This window comes from Ailuropoda melanoleuca, chromosome 6, assembly GCF_002007445.2.
Source record: "Ailuropoda melanoleuca isolate Jingjing chromosome 6, ASM200744v2, whole genome shotgun sequence".
Taxonomy (NCBI): Eukaryota; Metazoa; Chordata; class Mammalia; order Carnivora; family Ursidae; genus Ailuropoda; species Ailuropoda melanoleuca.
In genome coordinates, this window is record NC_048223.1 from 102,802,653 (window position 1) to 102,819,266 (window position 16,614).

Sequence of the window (16,614 nt, forward strand, 5' to 3'; positions counted from 1 at the left end):
AAGTCAGATAAGAATTTAGTCCTGGTCCTTTCCTAGTTACTTCCTCTTTACCTTCCTTCTCCTCAGACAATAGAATCTAATTGGAGATGTGGAAGACATAGTTTACAGAGAATCCACTGCCGAAGTGAAACAAGCAAAGGAGTTTACTGTTTACAGTATGATGATCAAAAGATAGTAAGCGGCCTTCGAGACAACACAATCAAGGTGAGGTCTGTTTAGTTATGAGAAGGTAGCTGAATGAACAAGGGTGTCCACATTAACAAGGCAGTCCAAGCATCATCTCTAAGCATTATTTCCAGAAGGTGAATGAGAGTTTTAGGTTGTTTTCCAGTCCCAAAGCCAGACTCATTTCCTTAAAGGACAGTTACCTGCTTCCTACCGGAAGCATGTACAAATCGTTAGTCCTAGGGTTAAATTCTCTTCTTAAAGTGTACTGAATGTGCTATTGCTCCTTTGGGCCTCACATAATTATAGGCTACCCTGTTCCTTAATGAGAAGGATAAAGTCTGCATTAGTATTGAAGCCACATATATATAGTGCTCAGCTATACCTATAGAAAAGAATGCATTCCACATTGCTCTGAGCTTTGATTCTTTTGGGGAATCAAACACTTAATAGAGCCAACAAGTCTCAGCAGCACCCCATTATCACATTGATCAAAAGAATCTTGTTTGCCATCCTAGATCTGGGATAAAAGCACGTTGGAATGCAAGCGAATTCTCACAGGCCACACGGGTTCTGTCCTGTGTCTCCAGTATGATGAGAGGGTGATCATAACTGGATCATCGGATTCCACGGTCAGGTAGAAAATTACAAATAATCTTTCTAACTCTGGAAAATCAGATCTGCTCCGTTCTTTGTCATAGATAGTAATTTTGTATATAACTGCATGAACACAGTTCTGAAACTTCATAACTAAAGAAGAATAAACCATCAGCTCTCCACATCATTGTGTCCACCTAGAAACGTTGATTTAGGGGCACCTGGGTGGCTCAGTCATTGGGCATCTGCCTTCGGCTCAGGGCGTGATCCTGGCGTTCTAGGATCGAGCCCCACATCGGGCTCCTCCGATGGGAGCCTTCTTCTTCCTCTCCCACTCCCCCTGCTTGTGTTCCCTCTCTCGCTGGCTGTTTCTCTCTCTGTCAAATAAATAAATAAAATCTTAAAAAAAAAAAAAAAAAGAAAGAAACCTTGATTTAGGAATGATTAAGGCAAGTTTACATTTTTGAACACTGAAGAAACTACATACTCTGTTTTAATTTGGGGGAATCATCCATTATAGAAACTTGGTAGACCTTGCATTCTTTACAAAAACCAGCTCACAGAGGAATGATGTGAATGGAATAAAGCCTCCTTTCAGGTGGTTTTAACTGTGGTATAGACATGCATTATCTCCCTTAAAATGTGTACAGGTGAGCAGTGCTCTCTCTTTGCCAGCCCCTCCCCTGCTATCCCTGCAGTTTTTAATTGCAAGCTTTACTCAGGGAGGGGCCTTCAATTTCCAGAGGCGTTAGTGATTTGATGACACAGCCATTATGCTGCTGGAGTCCAGTGTAGCTTGAGTTCTGGGTACCAGCAGCACTGCTGGAAACCTCTGTTAGGAGTTTTGCCTTAAGCTAAAGGATTTAGCAAACATAATGCATCAAAAGTAACTTTAAAAAAAAATAGAAAAAAAGGCAGTTAACTGCATTGTTAGATTCTCTGAAGTTAAATGTTTACCATTAGAAATTATCCTCTGTGAATAGAAAAGGCTGTTCCTGTTTCTTGTGTTTTGACTTAAAGGCACAGCAAATGCAGTTCTTATAGTTATCGACTTTTAGCATTTATTGATGCTGTGGAGTGCCTCAAGGAAGCTAAAACATTGTAGAGACTAACATCATTTATAGGATAAGGGACAAAATGATTTTCTAAAAGATGGGGTTAAATTGGAAAAGGAAATAAAATGTGTTTTGAAAATCCAAGTAAATATATAAAAATAGAGTAATCAAAGTTAAATATATCATCACACAAAATTCTCACGCATCCAAGTGTCCCACACTCTGCTGCTGTTAAGTCCCCATTTACAATGGGATGGCTATTCTTGATCTCCGCCCCCATTCAAGGCACAGAAATAGGGCCTTAGACTTAGAATGTAGTTCATCTTGTGCCTAGCCTGTATGGTGAAATCGAAGATCCAGGGTTATTAGGCTCAAATCCATAGTACTAAGTCAGTCTGTTACAGAAGCTTCTTGGCCTGTGTCAGTTCTATTTACTGAGGGCTACCCATGGGACACCAATGCTACTGTTATTGGTCAGATTCCTACTTTAAAATGTATCTCATTAAAGGTATCAGATTGAATGTCAGAAGTTTTTAATAATCTTGAAGTCTGGGCCCAGTTAGGTGATGGTGGTTGCATCCTCATTCCTACTCCCCATAACTCACCTAGATTTCAAGTAGTGTGTCTTAAGGATTTCACATTGGCAGCACCCTCTCCCCTGCTTTTCCTGCTCTCCTAGTCCAGCCCTCTATCTACTTCCCCATGGTCCATCAGAACTCTTCACCTCAGCTCAGCCTCAAAGCTGCTAGAGAGTAAAGTGTAACACTGATTATGAAAATGGGGTGGGATGGGTGGGGAATGTGGTGCTCAAATAAGATTATAAGCAGGAGCATCATCAAAACCTCAGATAACCTTTTTAATGTTGTTTGTTCCAGGGTGTGGGATGTAAATACAGGTGAAATGCTAAACACGTTGATTCATCATTGTGAAGCAGTTCTGCACTTGCGTTTCAATAATGGCATGATGGTGACGTGCTCCAAAGATCGTTCCATTGCTGTATGGGATATGGCCTCCCCAACTGACATCACCCTCCGGAGGGTGCTAGTCGGACATCGAGCTGCTGTCAATGTTGTAGACTTTGATGACAAATACATCGTTTCTGCATCTGGAGATAGGACTATAAAGGTAATGAGGCATTTTCAGTAAGTCCCCAACTTAGAGTAAGGAAGTTCATGTGAAAATCCGATCAAAGGGAATTTCGTATTTAAACGTCAGTGTAGAGTAATTTAATATTTAATTCAAACAGTAGTCTATGTGTAAAAAGGCAACAAGTGAGACAAGCCATGTGAAAATCTTGGTTAGGTATCTTATTCCTGTAAATAATGGTGAGGATGAGAAGGGCAGGGGTAAATTTAGCCTCAAGAAAATTTGTCTGCAAACCAGATTAACCCCATAAGAGTAAATCAATTTGAGGAATTCTCATGTGATAGCAGCCAGCAATAAATTAGTCCTTTGTTATTTTGAATTAAACTTGTCCTTTTTTTTCCCCTCTCTCTCCTTGATTTGGTTTGGTTTGAGAAGTTGACTTCTCCCTATTGGCTCAGTGCTATTTTCTGCTTCCCCAAGTGTCCAGTTGCCATAGATCTTACAAGTAAAAGCACCAAATCAACTGCCAGATGCTATTTCTGTTTCAGGTATGGAACACAAGTACTTGTGAATTTGTAAGGACCTTAAATGGACACAAACGCGGCATTGCCTGTTTGCAGTACAGAGACAGGCTGGTCGTGAGTGGCTCGTCTGACAACACTATCAGGTGAGCAGCAGGTGCTCTTACCCAGAAGGGATCACTGTTACCCTGTCATTCATTGTAAGCACACAGATCAAACAGATCTTCAAGTGTGTTATGTTTATAATAAAATGTTTTTTCTTTTCCTTTTTTTTTCCAAGATTTTTAAGTAATCTCTACCCCCAACATGGGGCTCCAACTTACAACCCTGAGATCAAGAGTCACATGCTCCTCCGACTGAGCCAGCCAGGCTTCCCAAATGTTTTTCCTTTCTGTAGCTTCTTATAGGTCAAAAGTTTGCCAAAAAAAAAAGAAAAAAGAAAAGAAAAGTTTGCCCCAAGCAGAAAGAAAGCACAACAAAGCCTTTTGTTCATGTGTTTCCTTCCTGTAATAGTTTCATTAACAGATAGACCTGTTTTAAAGGTACTGCTTGAATGAGGAAGTGGACAAGAGTGATAAGTAGGTGGAGGTTGAAGGCCCTCCTCTTTAAATTCCTCCTGTGTACAGTTGAAAAGTGCTAATAAATAGCCAACGGCCTTTTCTCTCCACCAGTGTTCTTAAAAAAAAAAAAGAAAGAAAGATTTGTTTCCCTACTAGAAATTGTGCACTTTTGTTTTCTTCACATTACATAATTATCCAGGGAGTTACCAGTCTTTGAAATTATGAAGAATCCACAGATTGAAGTACTTTTTGGTGTTTTCCCTTCACAAAGATGAATGACGGAGATATGAATAGAATTTGGAAGATTTATCAATCCTTTCCCTTCCTTCAAAAAGTACTAAGAGGATGAAAAGGCCACTTAAAAAACAACCGATCTATTGTTATATATAAGGAAATTGTCATTTCATTTGGATTGGTCTGAAAGCATGCAGTTTTTAAGATTTTATTTTTTTAAGTAATCTCTGTACCCAACATGGGGCTCACAAACTCACAACGCTGAGATCAAGGGTCTCAAGCTCTTCTCACTGAGCCAGCCACCCATTTTTTAAGTTAGTATATAAACATTTTTGAGAACTTGCTTTTTGTTTCCATTATAGAGAAAGATAGTCCTGGACAGTGGGTGAAAACAGAGTGTCCTTAGTAACAGAGGTGGACATGCTTTGTGAGGCCAGGATATAACTGGCACTCTGCTTCTCGTTCTTATTGGTGATATCAGGAAGCATTACTTTTCTTGGCTTGGTCATTTCCTTCACAGGCAACTGGGTACATTGAATTCATCCTTTTTATACCTTGGAGACCCTGGTTACAGAATTATATAAAGCATTGTGCTTTGAAAATACATACTTCATTTGAACTTAAATCATTTATTTTTCTGCCTGAGTATACAGCACAAAGGAAATAAATTACATTGAAGGCAATACATTCTTGTATGAATGTTGATTGATTTTATTTTTGTGGATTTTTTGAAGACATGCGAAGTATATTATTAGAACATGCCAAGCTTAGAAAAGAATACATGAAAATTCACTTGACTCAATTTTCTCTTCCAGATTATGGGATATAGAATGTGGTGCGTGTTTACGAGTATTAGAAGGCCACGAGGAACTGGTGCGCTGTATTCGATTTGATAACAAGAGGATAGTCAGTGGGGCCTATGATGGGTGAGTTTGCTAGCAGGGTTTTAAAAAAAGTGTACATCTTGATCCCTCCTCCCTGAGGATGTTAAATACAGTATTTCCCTGACTCTAAAAGATTATGGATTTCACAGAAAGGATCTGATACAGTATTTCTTGTGTCTAATCTATGTGTTCACCTCTCCTTTGTTTACTTTTCTACAGTGTTCTTCCCAATCATTTATTTGCACTTGTTTGCTCATGATTTTCATTAACATTTTAGTTATTTGGTTATACCTTTGTCTGTTTTACCCTATAAAGCAAAGAACTGGGAAAACCCAGTATATAAGGATATGTGTGTAAAATAAGGACTTATTAATAAAACGAAAATATTGGAGGCAGTATTTTTGGGGCATAGTGTGGTAGGCTCTTGAATTTGGATCTCTCTGAGTAATTCCTGAAAGTGTAGCTTTCTTGTCTTCACTTCTCCTAGCATTTCAGTGACAACAAGTTTAGTAATCTTTATTTTCTTTGGTCTAATTTCCAGTGGTTTTAAAATCCATTCATATTGTGAATGGATCCCGTGTCTAGGGCTGCTAAACACATAGTAAACTCGTACAAAAGTGTACAAATGGGGAGTGGAAGACTGTAATTCACATACTGACAGCTTTTTAAACATCAGAAACTGCTTTACAACATTACCTTAGTTTAGGAGCTAGCTGTAGTAATGAAGACAGCCCACGCAGCAGGAATTTCCTAGACCACTTCCTCGACTTTGAGTCAACCATCACTGTTCTACCAGTGGGAAATTGTTCAGAGTGTGAGGACTTTCCAGCTACGTTATATTTTCTCATTGCCCTGGTTTTGATCGGTTCCCACCTTTCTTGGATTTTGTCTGTTACTTACTTTGAGGAGACGTGACCCTATGTTTGATTTTTAGAAGAGCTAAACTTCTCTTATTTAAATCAAAACATGAGAATATGCTTATATAAACTCCATAGTTCTTCAGTGGGCTCCAGTCCTCTGGTACATGTTACCTGGGCCATTCTTAGAATTGACCAGAAAGAAGTGACCTCTTATATCACTAAGAGGTCTAACGTATCAGATGTCTTCCTGGTCCCAAAGTGTGGTGTAACTTTACCATTCACTATCTTCAGCTTGGTTAAAGCTAACCTATTTCTCGTTTTTTGGTTAAACCTGTACATTTTCCCCTGTTAAGACCAATAACCTCTACCCAAGAATGAATGCAAGAACCATGTCTCCAAAACAAAAAAGTTTTTATATATTCCTGTGAGCTGCATTTATCATATAAATCACATTCACCATACATATTTATTGCCATGACATTTTGCTATTCTTGTGTTCCCTTAATTTTGCTTTTAATTAAGGTTTTTGTCCCCTTTTTGATCTTTAGAAAAATTAAAGTGTGGGATCTTGTAGCTGCCCTGGACCCCCGTGCTCCTGCAGGGACTCTCTGTCTACGGACCCTTGTGGTAAGAGCCTCATTGTTTAGAGGGGGTTAGGGAACAGGAAGGAGAAGAAATTAAACATTGATGTGCTGTGGAATACAGATCTGGATTTGATAGTTAGAAGCTCACAAAACCTACTACTAAGTGGAAAGGCAACCAATACATGACAATAAAATATGTTTATATAGCGCCTTTCATCCAAAAGTGCTTTAGAGACTATATATGGAGAGGAACGTGGCAGCTGTTTAACAGCTGCACAGCAACTCTACACCATGGTTTAGTACAGGAAGTGAATAAGAATTCTGTATCCACCAGAAGCAGTAGGGGGTACTTAGGGAAAGAGAACATAATTACTCAAATTGGAACCTGTCCAGAAGCTGAGGACCTGCACACCTGTGCCTGCAAAAAGTGCCGTGGGAGTGTGTGTGAGCCCCCGGTCAGCCCCTACCTAGCTCTGCAGCCTATCCAGGCTTGCTGCCTCCAGCACCATGAATCCCGACTCTTTTATTCCTCATATACCCCCTTGCCGTGAACATCTTGACATTTGAGGAAAGAAGTGACTCAAAAGGTGGAAAGTCACCTTTGAAAGCACTAAATTCTTTATCATGGTGTTCACCAAACGCCCGGATGAGAAAACGGCCTCAGGTTAAAAGCTGCTGCCTTTGGAAAAAGAAGATGAGGTGGGGCACCAGGGAGCACAACTCAGGAAAAAGATGAGAGCTAGCATTTGAAGCCCAGTGCTCTGAATCCTAACTCTCAACATTTGGTGGTCTCTGCTCCGGAGAAGAGAGAGAGAGGTGGGGGGGGGGGAGAGAGAGAGAGAGATTTCTTTGTCTTCCTTGTTGAATTTAAAGCTCATTCTTGCAACACCAGACCTGCTTTACCTGCATATTTCACACGTTTTTTTAAAATGTGTACTTTCATTCATTTACAATTAATCTAAGTGAGGTATAATTTAAATGCAGCAAAATTTACCCTTTTCCAGTGTATTTATTCTGAATTTTGCAGCGTGTAAACACCTCAATCAAGATCTAGAACATTTCCATCACCCCAAAAATGATGCCCTTCGTACCAGGCCCCTTTTCCCCCACCCCTAGCAACTATTCATCTGATTTCTTCCCAATGCTTTTGCTATCTTATGAGTGTCCTATAAAGTAAATCATATAGTATGTAGCTTTTTGCATTTGGCTTTTTTCACTTCAGTTGAGATTCATTCATGTTGTTGCCTGTGTTCATACTTTGTTCTTTTGTATTGTTGAGTAGTATTCCATTGTGTGGGTGAGCCAGTTTGTTTATTTGCTCACCAGTTGAAGGACGTTTGGAATGCTTCCAGTTTGGGGTGATGCTGAAAACATTCCCTTAACAGATTTTTGTGTATACATATTGTTTTCCTTCCTCTTAGGTAAATACCTAGGAGTGCAATTTCTGGATCCTATGATAAGTGTGTGTTTAAATTTAAAAGAAACTACCAAGCTATTTCCCAAAGTGGCATTTTGGGAGTTCACAAATGCAAACCATTTTGTATTTCCACTGATGTAATGTATAAGAGTCCCATTTTTCCATTTTTCCACATCCTTGATAGCACTCGGCATTGTCAGTTTTTTAAGAATCATAGCCATCTGAGTGGGTGTGTAGTGGTTGTAGTTTTAATTTGCATTTCTGTAATAATTAATGGTATAGAACATCTTTTTATTTGCTTTTCTTTTATGAAATGTCTGTTCAAATCTTGTCCTCATTTATTTATTGAGTTGTCTTAATAAGTTTTAAAAACCGACTTATTGAGATAAAATCGACATACAATATAGAGGACATATTCAAAGTGTACAACTAAATAAATTTTGATATGTGTATATACCAGTGAAACCATCTACTTCAACCAAGATAATGAACATATCTTCATGCCCACTCTGTAATCTCTCCTTCCCATCCCACCCACTTCCTGCTACTCCAGTCCCCAGGCAACCTATTGATCTGCTTTCTGTCAATATTGATTAGGTTGCATTTTCTAGGTTTTATAAATGGAATCATACAGTACGTCATTTACTCTTTTTTTGTCTGTCTCTTTTCACTAAGCATAATTATTTTGAGATTCAACCATGTTGTTGATTTATATCAGTAGTTCATTACTTTTTAAAAATTGCTGAGTAGGTACTCCATTGAGTGGTTATACCATAATTTATCCTTTTGCCAGTTGATGAAAATTTGGGTTGTTTCCAATTTGGGGCTATTATGAATAAAGTTTTTATAAACGTTTGTGTATAATAAGATGAACATATGCTTTCATTTCTCTGGGGTAATTCATAGGAGCAGAATAGTAAAGTCATATGTTAAGTGTATTATGTTTCATATTCTTAGAAACTGCCAAAATGTTTTCCAAAGCAGTTGTATCATGTGATAGTGCATGAGAGTTCCAGTTACTCCACGTCCTCACTAATACTTACTACAGTTTTTTTGAGTCATTCTAATAGTGTGTCATGGCATCTCATTGTGATTTTAGTCTGCATATACCTAATGTTAATAATGTTCAGCATCTTCTCATGTGTTTATTTGCCATCTGTATATCTACTTTGGTGAAGTATCTGTTTGAATCTTTTCTAATTTTTTTTAATTGGCTGGGTTTCTTTTTTTCTTTTTCTTTTCTTTTTTTTTTTTTTAAAGATTTTATTTATTTATTCAACAGAGATAGAGACAGCCCGAGAGAGGGAACACAAGCAAGGGGGAGTGGGAGAGGAAGAAGCAGGCTCATAGCAGAAGAGCCTGATGTGGGGCTCGATCCCATAACTCTGGGATCACGCCCTGAGCCGAAGGCAGAAGCTTAACTGCTGTGCCACCCAGGCGCCCCATGGCTGGGTTTCTTATTGAGTTTTAAGATTTCTTCTACATATTCAGGATAATGCAAGTCCTTTTTAAGATAGGTGATTCACAAATATATTCTCCCAGTCCATGTTTTGTTTTTCATTCTTTTAAGAGTACCTTTTGGAAATTCTTAATTTTTGTTAAGTCCAATGTATCAACTTTTTCTATTACGGATTGTGTCATTTTGCAGTTATATCTAAAAAAAATCTTTACCTAATCCAAAGTTGCAAATATCTTCCCCTGTATTTTCTTCTAGAATTTTTATAGTTTTAGGCTTTACATTTTGGTCTATGACTCATTTTGAGTCTATTTTTATAGATGGTACAGGTATGGATCAAAGTTCATATGGATATCCAATTATTCCAGCATTATTTATTCAAAAGACTCTCCTTTTTCCTCAGAATTACCTTTGCAGCTTTGTCAAAAATCAATTGACTATATTATGTGGGTCTACTTTTGGACCTATTCAGTTCCATTGATCTTTTTGTCTGTCATGATGCCAGTATCATCCTTTCTTGGTTACTGCAGCTTTTTATTCACTCTTGAAGTGTAAGTCCTTCAACTCTGTCCCTTTTCAAAGTTTTTTGAGTCCTTTGAATTTTCATGTGAATTTTAGAATCTTTTGCCACTTTTAACAACAACAACAACAACAACAAAAACCGTGAGATTTTCCCTGGGATTGTGATGGCTCTAGATAAGTTTGGAGAGAATTAACTTCTTAACAACACTGTCTTCTGGTCCATGAACACAGTATCTCTCTCCATTTGTTTAGGTCTTTAAATTTCTCAACGATGTTTTGTAGCTTTCAGTGTAAAGGTCTGACACATTTTTTTTCATAATTTTCCCTAAGTATTTCATATTTTTAGTGCTATTGTAAATGGTATTTTAATTTTGGGGGTATTTAAAATTCTCAATTTCTGGGGCGCCTGGGTAGCGCAGTCGTTAAAGCGACTGCCTTCAGCTCAGGGCGTGATCCCGGCGTTCCGGGATCGAGTCCCACATCAGGCTCCTCGGCTAGGAGCCTGCTTCTTCCTCTCCCTCTCCCCTGCTGTGTTCCCTCTCTCGCTGGCTGTCTCTCTGTCACATAAGTAAAATAAAAATCTTTAAAAAAAAATAAAAAATAAAAAAAAAATAAAATAAAATTCTCAATTTCTGAGTTGTGCATTACAAACATATAGAAATACTTTTACTTCTTTTGCAATGTGTGTACCTTTCATTTCTCTTTCTTGTTTTATTGTACTAAGACCTTCCGTACAATGTTCAAAAGAATTGGTAAGATTGGATGTCCTCATCTTGGGGAAAAGACAGTTGGTCTTTCACCATTTTGTATATACACATATAGAGATATATGTTAGCTGTAGGTTTTTCGTAGGTACCCATTATCGGGGATTAGGAAGTTTCTTTGCGTTCCTAGATTGCTGAGAGTTTTTATTAGGAATGGATTTTGTTAACTGCTTTTATGTGCATCTAGATGTTAAACCCAATTTTATATCACTATGGATCCCATGAACATTAAAAGGATAGTAATCAAGAAATACTATGAACAACTCTATGCTCCCAAATTTGATAACCTAGATGAAATGGATCGGTTCCTTGAAAGATCATCTACAACTCACATAGGAAGAAATAGACAATCTGAATGGGCCAATACCTATTAAAGAAATTGAATCAGTAATTAATAACTTTACAAAACAGAAGGCACCAGGCCTAGATGGGTTCACTGGTGAATTCTACCAAATGTTTAAGGAAGAAATTATACCAATTCTTCAGAATCTTTTACAGAAGATATAAACAGAGTGAATACTTCCTAAATGAGGCCAGCATTACCCTCATACCAAAAGCAAACAGAGGTATTACAAGAGAAGTACAGATCAGTATGTCTTATGAACACAAGTGCTAATCTATGAGCTCATTTACTTCTTGTAAAGAGTGTGAAATGGTGCAACCTCTATGGAAAGCAGTATGGGGTTTCTCAAAATATTAAAGATAGAGTTACCAGAGGATCCAGCACCCTCACTTCTGAGTATATATCCAAGAGAATTGAAAGAAGGATCTCAAAGTGATATTTGTGTACCCATAATTCTATCAGTATTATTCACAGTAGCCAAGAGGTGGAAGCAACCCAAGTGTTCATCAAGATGAATGAATGAACAAAATGTGGTATATATGTGCAATAGACTATTACTCGGCCTTAAGAAAAAGGAAATACTGTCACATGCTCCAACTTGAGGATAATACTTGAGGATATTACTTTAAGTGAAATAAGCCAGTCACAAAAGAAAAATACTCTATTATTCCACTTACATGAAGTATCTACAGTAGTCAAACCCAGAAAGTAAAATGGTTGTTGCCAGAGGTTGGGGGAAAGAGAAATAGGGAGCTGTTGTTCAGTGGGTATAGAATTTTAGTTTTGCAAGATGAAAAAGTTGTGGAGATTGTACAAGCGTGAATGTACTTAACACTGAACTGTAACTTAACAGTGGATAAGATGGTAAATTTTATGTGGTTTTTACCATAATACAAATTAAAATATTTTTTAAAATAAGGTAATAGGCAAACACAATTATGAGTTTATTAGGTAGGATTTTTTGGTAATACTTTAACACTTTGCTTAAAATCTAAGTGTAGTTTTGTCACTGTCCTTATATTTAGTGATTTCACAATAAAGAAAATTTCCATACATATTTAAAAAGTAGCAATATGTCAGCAAAATGAAGTAATTCTTTAAAAAATTCCCATCGAAATATTAGCTTATTGAATCCAACAATGTATAATACATATATGTATGTGTGTGTATTTGTATGTGTATAGACACACACACACACACACCATGACCAAGTGGTATTTATTCCCAATATACAGAACTGGTTTAATATTCAAAAATTCAACTATTTAATCCATCACATCAAAAAGCTAAAGAAGAAAAATCACATTGTTATACCAGTACACGCAGAAAAGGCATTGGGCGAAATCCAATGTCCATTCATGATAAAAATTCTTAACAAGATAGGCATAGTGGGGGGACTTCCTCAACTTCAGAAAGAAAAATACAAATTGAAACTCCAATAACATCCCAAAATGTCTAAAATTAAAAAGACATATACCTACTCTGTGGCCCTGCAGCTCTACTAGGTGAAATGAGAGCATATGTCCTTCAAAAAACATGGACATAAATGTTGCTCATAGCAGCTTTATTAAGTAGCCAAAACTACAGTCAACCCATATGTCCACCACAGGAGAAAAGATAAAATGTAGTGTGTTCATACAATGGAATGGCAACCAGTAATTTTAGAAAAGAATGTTGCATGCAGTAACGAAGAGGCATCTTGCACTGTTGAGTAAGAGAAACAGGCACAAAAGAATACATGCTTTGTGAGTGAATTTATATGAAATTCAGGAACAGAAAAAATGAATTGATGATGAAAACATTGGGGTGAAGGTAGTACTGAGAATTAAGGAACATGAGAGCACTTTCCAGGATGATAGAAATATTCCACATCGTCATCAAGGTGGTAGTTACTGCCAGTGTGCACTAGAGCAGGCTTGTTGTACCTGCTGATGAGAGACAGTTGTCAGTTTTCGTGAGTTTTGCAAGCTGGTTGACCTCACATGGATAGTTTGAAATTAGCCACTGTAGGAATTTGTACACCATAAAAATATGTGAATGCTTTTACAAATTGGGGAGAATTAGTTGATAAACATTTACCAGCACACCTCGTGTTACTGCTCATCAATCCCTGGCCTCTGATTGTAGAAGAATCCAACAGATACAGAAAGAGGAAAAGGCCAGGGAGGTACTGAGGAATGTTCTCATTCGGCCTAAACCAAGGAGAGTTAGCAGTGAGAAACTACCATATTCTTTGACATGACTCAGCTCTAGTGAATATAACTTTGATTGTACAAAACCAGCTGCCCAGTATTTTACTTTTTCCATTCTGCCTTTAACCCAAATTGCTTTTTCTCTGTGTTCTTGAAATAGCTAAATATTAGAGGTTATCATCATACACATAGTCTTTCCATAGACTTCTTTTGACATGTTGCTGAATTTGTGTCCTTTCGATTTTGAGTAGTTCAAAAGTTTTTATTTCTGCTGCTTTAGGAGCATTCTGGAAGAGTTTTCCGACTCCAGTTTGATGAATTCCAGATTGTCAGTAGTTCACATGATGACACAATCCTCATCTGGGACTTCCTAAACGATCCAGCTGCCCAAGCTGAACCCCCCCGCTCCCCTTCTCGAACATACACCTATATCTCCAGATAAATAGTCATACAGTGACCTCATACTTGCCCAGGTATGAAAAAGAATTGTGTACATAGCACTGTGGGTAGGAGATGGAATATTGGCTATTGCTAGCTCATGGAGCCTTCTCGTACCCTTTCTCTATCCAAATTCCTGTAAAGCAGGTGAAGCAACAACATGAGACAGGGCTGGGGCTGCACACTGGACACTGTCTTTCATCAAGGTAGCTAGCCTCAGTTCTAGATGATTCTTGATCTAGATTTAGATGATCCTTGTGTAGTAGAATGAATAATTTCTGCCCCAATTATCTAATAGGATTGTTAAGAAAATAAAATGAGATTTGAATTGGTTTCAAAAGTAAGAGTTAGCCATAAGGCCCGTGACTTTGTAGTTCGCAAATCAAACCAGTTCATATAACCCTTTAAACCAAGTAAATAATGTGTGAATAGGAAATTTCTTGACATCTCTTGGCTGACTTCTCACGGCTCTGCCTTGTCCGTGTCATTGGATTATGAATCATGGCTTTTTTATCCTCCTCCCCACTCCCCACCTCCAAAAAAGACCTCGAAAGTAGCTCTGGAGTTATGACAACTCCGTGTATTCTCCCACTCAAGTCTCCAGCCTCCCTCTGAGGCAGGAGAACATCCTACATTTCGTCTTTATCTATGTGATGGTATATTCAGATCACACCAGTGTCAAGCAGTTCAGAGCCATTAATTAGGTTATCATTGGGTTGGGGAAAATGCACTGCTGGGGAATGTTGCTGTCATTGTGATTTCTTATTTCCCACACTTACCTTAGTTCTATAGCAGAAGTACAGATTTAGTACACTTTTCTGCACATCTTTTTGTAGTGGTTCTAAGCGGGGGGATCTGTGCCCTGCTGGACTCCCTTCAGTGCTCACTGTTCTCACGGAGGACACACTATTTTCCATCCCTCAGCCAGGTCGCACAGGCAGGCTCAGGTGAGAATCCGAGATGTGTGCCCCAGGGCCAGCAACTTCCAGAGCCTTGGCTTCTTTATTAGTAAGAGGGGTTGCAATCCCTACCTCGCAGAGCTGTTGTGAGGATTGTATTGAAATGTCATATGTAAAATTCTTAGTGCTCAGCACAGTGCCTAGCACAGAACAAACCCTCAGTAAAAAGTGGTCATTGTTAGTCATACTGTAATCGTCATGTACCTATCCCCTCCTTTTGCCAGAATTTTCTCTTCATTAGATTATTATGGCATTTTGCCATTTTTAATCTTCCTGGCTCTCTGATTGTTTATGTCTCCTTTCTCCTCTCACCCCTGAAACATAGACATCCCCTAAGAGTGTGTCTCGGACTTTTTTTCCTTATCAAAGCTTCCTGTTGGGCTGCTTTTTCTCTTCCTGAGGCCTCAGCTCTCGTCTCAATGTAGACGACCCTCAAATTTGTGTCTCTAGTCCCAACCTGTCTCTTAATCTCCAGGCCACATTACCAACCACCTACATACACATCTGTCCTTGAAGTTACGAGGAGTGTGTCTGGTGTACAGTTCTAACAGTCAGACTTTCCCCTCACCTACTCTGCCAGGGCCCTCCAGCCAAGTGGCCAGACAGCTTCACCCAGCTGCCCCACTTCTGCTGGTGGCACGACTGTGCTTCTGGCCACTCAGGGATAGAGCCTCACCATTACAGGGAGCAGGTGAGATCTTGATGATATACCCACCAAAGTCACTATTAATCTCAAGGGGTCAGAGCCACTCTGCACGAGTGCTGCGGCCCGGATCATGTCCGTGAGCCCCACCATATCCCCAGACAGGCTGTGTGGCCCTTGACAGAAGCTCCTGCTTGGCATGGGCAGAGAGCAGGTGTTAGGAAGGACCTCTGAGCCTTTCTCCCAATTGACAGCTAAGTTAACATTCTTCTTCTCTTAGAGCAAGTGAGAAATGCAGGGGAAGGGACTAATGACTCTGTGCTCTGTTTTCACACAGGACTCATTAAAGTTGCGGTATTTAACATATCTGCCAATACCAGGATGAGCAACAACAGTAACAGTCAAACTACTACCCACTCCCCGGACTAGCCGAGGAACGGGGCTTTGAGACTCCTGTTGGGACACAGTTGGTCTGCAGTCGACCCAGGATGGTCTACTCAGCACAGCTGACTGCTTCCGTGCTGCTATCAGAAGATGTCTTTTATCTTTTGTGAATGATTGGAACTTTTAAACCTCACCTCCCCTTCCCTCCTTTCCTCTCCGCACCTGTTTTTCCTCATTTGGTTCCAGACAAAGATGACTTATAAATATATTTAGCGTTTTGCCAGAATTTCTCTTACTTTGCCATTAAGCAGAAGAACTAGTTTCCCTATATAGCCTTCTGGGAGACCGACTTCTAGGGGACAGGGGGTACAGCTTCAAGCCAGACAGCACCCAGTTTCTCCCTGTGAACTCCAGGAATGCCCAGCACCTGGCAGGATCAGCCCAGCCCCACTGTGCTTAGAAGACAGCTGTCTATATGGCCTTTGGGGCAAGAAAGAAAGAAAACAAAAATACACACTGGAAGACCTGGGCCTCTTTCATCTCTTTCTGTTTCTGTCCCTCTTCCCCTTTCCCCTACTCTCCTTCAACCTGTTTCTCTGCTGCACCTGAGAAGAAAGAGTATGAAAAGAGGTTCTCAGTTAACATGAGGCAAATCAGCGAGAAAATGCCAGCCACACTTGGAAGAGCTAAATGCTGTTCAGTGAAAATTTCAAACCCAGGCTTTTGCTGCAGGTGACCCTGTGTGGCCGCAGTGGGTACTTAGAAGGTACTCTCATCATATTTGCAACTCTTCTCTCTCTCCTTCTAACAACACCCCCCCTCCAAAAAAGGTGGGGGCGGGGACAGAAATTGCCTGGGCTCCGTCAATGGCCGCATCTTTTCTGGACTCAGCAGTCTCCTTGATTCCATGTAGAGTGTGGAAAGGAGTTGCTGATTGCATTTCCTCTCAT

The 16,614-nt window shown here is 39.3% G+C and overlaps 1 protein-coding gene across 9 annotated transcripts in view; it reads left to right on the top strand.

Annotated features, from left to right (window-relative positions):
• BTRC (beta-transducin repeat containing E3 ubiquitin protein ligase) overlaps window positions 1–15,947 on the top strand; it is a 166,067-nt gene extending 150,120 nt beyond the window's left edge. For 8 of the 9 annotated variants that reach the window (XM_002913868.4, XM_011235981.3, XM_011235986.3 and 5 more), the window contains 8 exons: window positions 67–204; window positions 684–802; window positions 2,693–2,942; window positions 3,452–3,570; window positions 5,034–5,144; window positions 6,511–6,589; window positions 13,521–13,713; window positions 15,618–15,947. In XM_002913868.4, the coding sequence (XP_002913914.1) occupies window positions 67–204; window positions 684–802; window positions 2,693–2,942; window positions 3,452–3,570; window positions 5,034–5,144; window positions 6,511–6,589; window positions 13,521–13,682 (978 nt within the window). In that variant the 3' untranslated portion in view covers window positions 13,683–13,713; window positions 15,618–15,947. The remainder of the gene's footprint in view (window positions 1–66; window positions 205–683; window positions 803–2,692; window positions 2,943–3,451; window positions 3,571–5,033; window positions 5,145–6,510; window positions 6,590–13,520; window positions 13,714–15,617) is intronic. The other variant, XM_019809176.2, reaches the window with a different exon arrangement.
• The last annotated feature ends 667 nt before the right edge of the window (window positions 15,948–16,614 follow it).